The sequence below is a fragment of the Bison bison genome, unplaced genomic scaffold (assembly GCF_000754665.1).
Source record: "Bison bison bison isolate TAMUID 2011002044 unplaced genomic scaffold, Bison_UMD1.0 scf7180017864353, whole genome shotgun sequence".
Classification (NCBI taxonomy): Eukaryota; Metazoa; Chordata; class Mammalia; order Artiodactyla; family Bovidae; genus Bison; species Bison bison.
The window spans coordinates 6,791,366-6,801,321 of record NW_011494925.1 but is presented as its reverse complement, the minus strand read 5'-3'; the positions used below and the strand labels follow the sequence as shown (position 1 = coordinate 6,801,321).

At 43.0% G+C, this 9,956-nt stretch overlaps 1 protein-coding gene across 2 annotated transcripts; it reads right to left on the bottom strand.

The window, feature by feature from the left end:
- Nucleotides 1–230: 230 nt before the first annotated feature.
- HSBP1L1 (heat shock factor binding protein 1-like 1) lies at nt 231–9,956 on the bottom strand. 2 transcript variants are annotated; one of them, XM_010855069.1, is made up of 4 exons: nt 9,899–9,956; nt 8,090–8,156; nt 7,017–7,110; nt 231–491 (listed from the first exon to the last, which is right to left on the bottom strand). In XM_010855069.1, exons 1-4 carry the CDS (start codon nt 9,947–9,949, stop codon nt 440–442), a joined length of 264 nt encoding a protein of 87 aa, XP_010853371.1. In that variant the 5' UTR covers nt 9,950–9,956; the 3' UTR covers nt 231–439. The 2 variants fall into 2 exon arrangements, with proteins under 2 accessions (XP_010853371.1, XP_010853372.1); XM_010855070.1 differs by lacking the exon at nt 231–491 and adding an exon at nt 3,770–4,554.

Genomic DNA, 9,956 nt, shown 5'->3' with positions numbered 1-9,956 from the left:
CAGGAGACCCAGGGTCAATTCCTAGGTCAGGAAGATCCCCTGGAGAAGGGAAAGGCTACCCACTCCAGTGTTCTGGCCTGGAGAATTCCATGGACTGTATAGTCCATGGGGTCCCAAAGAGTCAGACACGACTGAGCGACTTTCACTTTCATTTTCACCCACTCCAGTATTCTTGCCTGGAAAATTCTATGGACAGAGGAGCCTGGTGGGCTACAGTACATGGGGTCCCAAGAGTCGAACACAACTTAGTGCCTAAACCACCACCACAATTAATTGCAGAGGACATGAATTTGAAACCTAGATCTGTAGGGCTATCAAACCTTGCCTCATTGCTGTACATGTTGCTTTTTTCAAGTTGAAATGAACTAGTAGAGAAAGGTGATGATGGGTTCTCTGGGCACAAAGAGACTTCTGTTTCCCATTCTTCCCATGATGAGTTTTATTGCAAAGTCCAGGGACTAGACAAGGCAGCTGACACAGAGGCAACCAACCTAGGAGGTACAGAATATATTCAGTAATAGAATAAGCAGTCAAGTAAACTAGAGAGACAAGCACACACACAGGAGACATGAAAGAGTATTGCAGCATTCAGTTCAGTCGCTCAGTCCTGTCCAACTCTTTGTGACCCCACGGACTGCAACACTCCAGTCTTCCCTGTCCATCACCAACTCCCGGAGCTTGCTCAAACTCATGTGCATCAAGTCAGTGATGCCATCCAACCATCTCATCCTCTGTCATCCCCTTCTCCTCCTGCCTTCAATCTTTCCCAGCATCAGCTGTCTTTTCCCCGAGTCAATTCTTCACATCAGGTGGTCAAAGTATTGAAGTTTCAGCTTCAGCATCAGTCCTTCCAATGAATATTCAAGACTGATTTCCTTTAGGATTGACTGGTTTGATCTTGCAGTCCAAGGGACTCTCAAGAGTCTTCTCCAACGCCACAGTTCAAAAGCATCAATTCTTCGGCACTTAGCTTTCTTTATTGCCCAACTCTCACATCTATACATGACTACTGAAAAACCATAGCTTTGACTAGACAGACCTTTGTTGGCAAAGTGATGTCTCTGCAGAGTGAGTTATTGCAGCATCATTTGGAAACAAACAACAAATAGTCAAAGGACTATTATATTGCAGTTAGTTACACTGATCTAGACCTACACATATTAACACAGGCAGATCTCAAGCCACTGAATGGAAAACTAGGTACAGAAGGATTCTGGGTTATAATGTTATTTACATAGTTTTAAGACATTCACAACAAAGATTTTAAACAGTACAACAAACAGCAGCCCTCTGTGTTTGCAACAGGCTGTTAAGTAGGCATCCAAGTGTCCATAGGCTAGACTGCCCAGTTCTGTCTGCGCCGAGCAGGTAAGAGATGAGGAGCTCGGGCACCGACAGAATCAAAGCATCTACTGTCTACAACTCTCCTAGAAAATCGCACTGCTGATGTTTCCGAAAACCACACTCAAAGTTTGGTTTCTTGGGTTGCTTAGTTAAAACTCAGGGTGTATATTCGAGACCTCCTCAGACTTCTTGTGACTATATGAGGTCTTGAAGATCAGACTGGGACCTTGACTTGCTTTAGGTGGGTATCATTTTGAAGAGTTTTCCTACATAGTTTTTAAATGCAACTGATCCTAGCATTCTTTTTGGCATTTTTACATTTTTCGTCAAGGTTTTACAAAGAACACTCGCAGCACCCTCAGGAGCTCAGCGCTGCCTCCCACACCACCCCAGTCTACAGTCACTGCTGTTGTCCCCAGTCTTCCCTCTGGCCTCTGGTTTTCTTGTCAAAAAGTGATCAAGCTCTCACACATCTCCGTGGGCAAAAAAGCATCGTAGAAAAGATTGCAAAGTATTTAGAAACTCTCAAAATTCATTCATTAGTTTAAATGTTTGAGTAGCTCGGGGGTCCCAGGGCTGGTGCCAGCCCTGAGCAGCTGAGGTGAACAAAATCAAACCGGTTGCTGCCTTGTGGAGGAGACTCAAATGATTACAAGGAAGTGAAATGACAACTGTGACAGCCAGAGACCACATGAAGGACATCAGACCCAGACAGGCATTCAGGGAAAGGGCCTCTCAGGAGACTATGTTCAAGCTGAGATTAGATACAAAAAGTGCTAACTGGTGTGTGTGTGTGTGTGTGTGTGTAACTCCAGTCCAGAAGGAACCTCGGTGTGTGTGTGTGTGTGTGTGTGTGTGTGTGTGTGTAACTCCAGTCCAGAAGGAACCTCGGAACCAGGCCCTGTGGTGGGACGAGGGCCTGGGGCTGGAAAATGTGGTGTGGTTGAGGGGAGCTAGTGGTTGCAGAGAGGCTCTGCTAGGGAAGGAGGTGTGAGGTGATGGAATTTACTTCCAAAAAGCTTGGGTGGGGGGTGCTGAAAGGAGATTTGGGGAGAGAGTTAAAAATCTATGGAGATAGATAAAGGCAATTGTAAAAAAGGAAATGAAATGTGAGAATTTAAAACTTTTAGCACTTCTGCCTTATGGATTCAACTCTATTATTAAGCTTTATATTTTCATAAGTTTCATAACTTTGTGTTAAGTGAATTTTAAATTACAGATTCATCAATATAGGATTTGATATTGAAGTAACTCCATTTTACTTAGGTATTCAATGAATAAACTGCTTTCTACTAAAGTTGGGTTAATCCCATTTAGATTAGAATAAGAATATTTAAGTACATGTAAATCTGTCTACTATTTTCCCTCTTTCTTATGAAAACATTCTGATTTTGTCTAAATATATGTAACAGGGTGCTGGAAAATAGCAATTCTTTGTAAAAGTATTAGGAAGATACTGAAACAGATATGATATTAAAAAATGCCAAGTAATCTCTTTAAAGATAGATATCTGTGGTTTGAGCAAATAATTGAGATGTTAAATGGCCAAATGAGCCAATAAAAGGGGATCAGCTGAGAACTTTCTTTGCAAAGTTAATAAATTTTTGACAATGTCTATGTTTTTATTTTAGTTAATAACTAAACAGAAGCTTTCTTTCCTACTTAATTTATTAAAAATCCTGGACTTTAAATTGTGTCCTGTATTATTCATAGAGATGCAAATCTGTTTGGTTTAATTCAAGTAATTTTCTCTAGTTTCTGCTAAAATTAAAATTACAGCTAAGATGCTTTGAAATCTTTCATATAATCAAATGGAAATATGATTTTAAGCCACCAAGAATACTGAATTTAAATGATGCAATTTAAAAACTTTGGGTTTAAACTTTGGGTTTGCATTACTGTTGAGGCTATAAAATGACTTTCCTTTCTTACATGCATTCTGCTCAGGGTACTTGGCCTGTGGTCATACTTCTGGCCCTAGAGAAATGTGCAGAGAATTCAAGGATAGCCAGTGCTCATTAAAGAAACTCATTTATACTAGCCAGAAAGTAAGAAATAACCTCAACCCCAAGGAATGGTTAAGGGGATGATTAAATTATTTCAGCCACATGATAGAGTATTAGTAACCATACAAAAGTGTATATGAAACTTTCACAAGGGGAAAAGTGTTTATGATATGAGAACAGGATATTAAATTACAAGGAATATGATGAACTATATAAAATTTCTTGCATAGAAAAAAACTATTGATAGTGTGTAATCCTGAATTGTAGGAGTGCTTTTGACTTTTATATACTGCTGCTGCTGCTGCTGCTGCTAAATCACTTCAGTCGTGTCCGACTCTGTGTGACCCCATAGACAGCAGCCCACCAGGCTCCCCCGTCCCTGGGATTCTCCAGGCAAAAACACTGGAGTGGGTTGCCATTTCCTTCTCCAATGCATGAAAGTGAAAAGTCAAAGTGAAGTCGCTCAGTCGTATAAAGAGTATGATTTCTTTATATGCAGGGATAATGTTATTTTTTTATAATGAGAGCCTACAATGGACCCTGTTTTAGGTGATCATAGCTTTTTTTTTTAACTTGGCTCAGAGATAGGTGAATTGACAATTATTTGAAAGCATCTCTAACTGACAAGATAAAGATGGGTGCAATCTTTGTGCACCTCCTTGGTCACGACCTCTACTCAGGGGTGGGGCAGGTAAGGGTGTCCTAGGAAGCAGTCCAGAGCTCCTGCATCAACCTCTTCTCTGGTTTTCCTTTGGTTTGGACAACATACCATCAGGGTCTGCTTGGACTGGACAGGTGAACATGAGTCTTCCCCAGAATCATGTGACTGGAATTATTGAACTGGAATGCAGATGTTGAAGAAGCAACTTCTATAGAAAACTGCTTATGATATTCTTAAGAAAGTTCTATATAGAACTTAATTCTGGGGGGAAATTGACCTGTTATATCTTATTCTTTTCCCCCATGATCCACAAATGTTAGGTGTGTATTGAAAAGTGTCCTGTCACTTTACAACCATCTTTGTTAAGTGGTCGATCTCTTGCCTAATTACATTCTTATTGCCCTGCCTTTGTTCTTTTAATCTTTTATTTTACTAAAATGAATTCTTAAATACTAAAAACAAGAACTTGTGTTATATAGATATTACTCAAGAAGTACAGTTTTCACTTTTTCATATTTTCAAATGACTGTTCTGTCTTCAAGTCTGTAAGAAAAAAATTGAAAGAAGTAATGGTTGATTTAAATATCAGTTAATGTGCAGTTAAATAAATTTGAATCCAACACTATCAACAAAAAAATGTACCTTACTTTCCTGTAATTACTAGAACACTTTTCTACAGGAAAAATTCAGTATATAGAAAACCTGAACGTTAAACGATTCTCATTTGAGTCAGACGCTTGTGTGGATGCACAATTTAAGGCGAATAAACAGTGCCTGCTCTTCCAATGGCAGAATACTACTTTGCATCAACAGCGTGAAGACATTCTCCTGGAACAACTGCCTGCCTGCTTCCCTGCAGCAGGACAGGTGTTCAGATGCTGCACCCGAGAGGGGGCCAGGAGAGCGTGGGACAGTAGTTTTGGGGGTCATTGACTCCCCTACTCAAAGCAGGAACACAAGTTTAAGGTGCTTACCAAATCCCCTGAAATCCACAGCAAGAGCCCTGTATTAGGAACCCCTGACCCAGCAGAAGCAACAAGCACAGATTTAGCCAAACAGATTTAGACCTATTCAGGTACTTCCTTTGATTTAAAAGGCATTAACTGACCTCTCATGCTGCTTTAGATAATGGCTGTATGTGCATTGAAAAGGTGAAGTTTTGTCACCTCTTATCCATTTAACTTGATGCCTAACCTATGATGGGTTCTGACCAAACTTAAAACAGCCCGCTGGCATCTGGGTGGTGACAGCAAAGGACCACGTTCCTGGCCGCCAGCCCCCTCAGGGCAGCGCGCCCTGAGAACATGGTGCTCGGCAACCGCAGGGAGGACAGCATTCCAAGGCAGGTGGGTCCGTCTGAGGCAGCCCCCACCTGGGTAAAGCCAAGTATCCTGCAGACACAGCTGGAGCGCCCGCCCCCAGACCTGCAGCTCATAATGGCTGTATGTGCATTGAAAAGGTGAAGTTCTGATACCTACTTATCCATTTAACTTGATGCCTAACCTATGATGGGTTCTGACCAAACTTAAAACAGCCTGCTGGTGTCTGGGTGGTGACAGGAAAGGACCACAGCTCATGTGTCCAGGACAGATTCCACCGATCTTTTCCACCAGAACAGCAGATGTGCAAATTTATAAATAAGTCACTGACAGGTGAACTTGCTCTGATTCAGCAGGGTAAGCACAGATGATCTGCCAGCTGACTTGGGATAACAACTGACAGAGAAATGAAAGCAAGGAAAACAACCACATCTACCTGTTCAGCTAAAATTAGAGCGTGCTCACAGAAGCAGAATATTACGTCAGTGAAACATGCTTGAGTATCTTAATAAAATAAGGCTTGTGTCTCCAGGTATGTTACACAGACAACACATTCAGTCTAAGACCTGAGGCCAAGCATTTATCTACATCTTCAAGATGTAGTGCAGAAAAAACAAAGACACTAATTGGAAAAGATACATGCACCCGAATGATCATTGCAGCATTATTTACAGTTGCCAAGATAGGGAAGCAAGCAACCCAAGTGTCCAACAGATGACTGGATAAAGAAGATATGGTATATATACACCATGGACTACTACTCAGTCATAAAAAAGAATGAAGATTTGCCATTGGCAGCAACGTGGATAGAATTGGAGGGCATTATGCTAAGTGAAACAAGTCAGACAGAGAAAGACAAATACTATATGTCATCATTTGTATGTGTGAAATCTAAAAAATATAACAAACTAGTGAATATACAGACTCACAGATACAGAGAACAAACGAGTGGGGAGAGGGGAGCAGGGGAGAGGCAGTTAGGGTTAGGGGATTCAGAGGTACAAATTATTATATAACATAAGCTACAAAGATACATTGTAGCTTGGGAAATATAGCCAATATTTTATAATAACTATAAATGGAGTTTAACCTTTAAAAATTGTGAATCACTACATTGTACACATTACATGGACACCTGTACATATAATATTGTACATCAAATACAATAAAAACTTAATAAAATGAAAGTGAAAGATAAAATAGTAAAAAAAAAAAAAAAAAGATGTGCAAAATTCCACCAGAAAAGAAATGCCTGCATTCTGGGGGGTGGAGTGGGACCCTCAGGAAGCGCTCATGAACCAGGGGGGAGAGCCTAATGCATCTGTGTCTTTTTAAATGGTTCCACAAACGTACTGTCTCAAACAGAAGCCACTAGTCATCATTCCCAATCTCTCATTGCGATTTGTTTTGATTGAAGGCTAATTTGAGGGATGAGGGTGAGAAGTACTTTAATAAAATCCACATTTAAATAGTGGTTTTTCCTTTAAAGTGCACTTAAGGAACAACGAGATAGTGTTTCTGTTCTACTTAGAAAAGAGCATTTGTGAATTTTTAAAATCACTCCTGGAGGTTTTTCATGCAGTGCAGAAGCAGCAGTTCCCTTAGTGAGCAAATACGGGGCACAGGTTCAAGAGGGAAGCAGAGGACATGTGACAGGCAGACATTAGTGCCCTAAGAAGGCCTCACCTGTGTTTCTGAGCAGGACTGTCAATCCCAGCTTGGGCCATCAAGTCATTCACGTTCTTCTGCAGGTCTTCAATGCGACCCCCCATTTCTTCCAGTACAAGGTCAAGGAGAGCAGAACATGGGACACGGGCACCTAGCTGGGTCCCTCAAAGGCTGATGGAAACGCCCTGCGGTGCGCATGAGAGGAGGGAGCCGAAGGCACGAGCACCTCAGGGCAGTGCTCGCTAACCGCGTCCCACGCGGGCTTGGAGCTGCTGTTAATCCTGGCACTGTGCGCCCAGCTCTGAAAACTTGGCTCCCTTTCTTTGCACATGCATTCTAGGATGTGAGCTTGTCTGGTATGTTTAACTGTTTTAACCAAACTCTAATCAGCATGTAAATACGATGAAAATTACCTCTGTTTAAAACAATTTCCTACTGTTTATTTTTATCATGTTCAAGAATCTTCTTTTCCCTGTTGGGCCCCATTTGCAGGATCAAAAGTTGCAAGTAAAGGGTTCCCTCAGCAAATGATGCCCATGCGTTTTAAGGCAGGAGTTTAATTGTGTGACGTGACTTCACTTGGGGAAGACTTAGGGCAAGTGTCCCTTTTTCTGGGTTTTCATAAACCGGAAACAAACATTCTACCTAACTTTGAATTCACGTCTAACCAGATAGTCAGCTGCTGAAGTCACAAAGCAAAACAAGGCCAGGAGAGCCATTATAAAGATCCCTAGGTTGGAGACCTTCCCAGTGCATGTTCAGGGTCAGACTGAGGGAGTACAAACGCTACTGAGCAGACCATCTAGATTTATTTAAGCCTGCTGGAAAAGCCCATTGGATAGAATGTACTGTATGTATGTCCTGTGCTTTATCCCTGCCTTACATAAATGCCCTGCATTGCTGGTCAAGCAGGAAGTATTACCTTCGGGTGGTAATTAATACATCAGGATCCTTTGTAAAAGCACAGATGGAAACACCAGGAAGCTCCGGGTCAGCAATTATCCACCAACAGCAGAAAACAAGAAGATAGTCCACGACAGTTCAACAGTCCAAAAGCATTGCAGTGCTTGTTATGAAGTAGAAAAGGATATTTCTGAGGTTTAATGTTGCCGTCAGAGCTTGAAAATGTTCTTGAAGTTCCTGAAATAGATCTTCTGCCTGAAAAATTGAACAAGACAAGTGAATATATATTTACGTGTGATGCAGAGCATTCTAAGAACCGTGGAAGGGGAACCATCCCTATAAACAGTTAGTTGATTTCTTGTTTGATGCTAATTTTTTTTTTAAATTGAAGTACGGTTGATTTACAATGTCATGCCAATCTCTGCTCTACAGCAAAGGGACTCAGTTATACATACATTCTTTTTTCATATTATTTTCCATTATGATTTGTCACAGGATATTGAATATAGTTCCCTGTGCTGTATATTAGGACCTTGTTGATCCATTCTAAATGTCATAGTTTGCATCTACCAACCCCAGACTCCCACCCCATCCCTCCCCCTACCCTTGGCAACCACAAGCCTGTTCTCTGTGTCTATGAGACTGTTTTGTAGATAGGTTCATCTGTGTCATATTTTAGATTCTACATATAAGGGATATCATATGATGCTTGTCTGTCTGACTTCACATGGTATGATCATCTCTAGGTCCAACCGTGTTGCTGCAAATGGCATTACTTCATTCTTTTTTATGGTTGAGTAGTGTTCTATTCCATACATACATGTACCTGCGGAGAAGGCAATGGCACCCCACTCCAGTACTCTTGCCTGGAAAATCCCATGGACAGAGGAGCCTGATGGACTGCAGTCCATGGGGTCGCTGAGGGTCCGAGACGACTGAGTGACTTCACTTTCACTTTTCACTTTCATGCATTGGAGAAGGAAATGGCAACCCGCTCCAGTGTTCTTGCCTGGAGAACCCCAGGGACGGGGGAGCCTGGTGGGTTGCCATCTATGGGGTCGCACAGAGTTGGACACGACTGAAGCGACTTAGCAGCAGCAGCAGCAGCAGCATGTGCCTGCTGCTGCTAAGTCACTTCAATCGTGTCTGTTTTTCACAGAGGCTGCACCCTACCATTAGTTGATTTTTCACATAGTGAAATGGCTTTCCCACTCAAAGAGTAAAGAAAATCAACCAACAGCTTCAACCAACAGCTGGAACAGTGACAGCCAAAGGGTAACCAACTAAACAAGCAGGCCTGACCCTTAACGCACACCGTCCACAACAATTAACTCAAAGCCATCAGACATTTAAATACAAGCAACAAACTATCAGACGTCCAGAAGATAGCATAGGAGAAAATCTCTAACCTCGGCTTCTCAAAGAATTCTTAAGGAGTTTTGCTAGGGTCCCCAGAGCACACCGCGTGGGTGCACGCTGCCCCTACACTCTTGGGTGCTTGTTCGCCGGGAAAGGGTTTGCAGAAACCTGTTAAAGGGCCAAACCGGAACACCATCCCTGTGACTGACGGCGGGCATACTCAGGCTGCCCTGAATTTCCAGGTGGAAGTCTCAGCCCGTCCAGGACACACTCCCTCCCCGCACAGTGTTATCTCCGCTTTAGAGCCGAGAACACCGAGGTGGGTCTCCCCTGGACTCTGCTTTCCTGTGTGGAGGCAGGTCCTCTGTCTGGAGCGCTTCCGGCGGGTAATCAGGTTTGGATTTTTTTTGGTCAGAAAAACGTGTATTCAATTGTGTACCCCTAACCACGTCTTAATGAGACTACCAGCCCTGGGCCGTCTCATCTCTGGCACTGCAGCTCCTTTGCAAATGGGAAGCAGCTGGGGGTGGGTGGGGGTGGTGGCCCCTCGCGGGCTGGGTGGGGGGCGAGGGTGTCCAGCCTCGGGCGCGGGGCATCCGTCCGGGAGCGGCGCTCGGCGCGGGAGGGTCCCCACTCACCACGTCCCGCAGCGCGCGTCCGCCGGGTGCTTCGGGGCTCCGTGCGTCCATGTCTGCG

Excerpts from the sequence above, each read along its gene's own strand:
- HSBP1L1 (XM_010855069.1), bottom strand. The coding sequence starts at position 9,949 with ATGGACGCACGGAGCCCCGAAGCACCCGGCGGACGCGCGCTGCGGGAC. Across the intron at positions 8,157-9,898 it reads GACGCGCGCTGCGGGACGTG|GCAGAAGATCTATTTCAGGA; the intron begins GTGAGTGGGGAC and ends TCAATTTTTCAG. Across the intron at positions 7,111-8,089 it reads GGCAACATTAAACCTCAGAA|TGGAAGAAATGGGGGGTCGC; the intron begins ATATCCTTTTCT and ends TTGACCTTGTAC.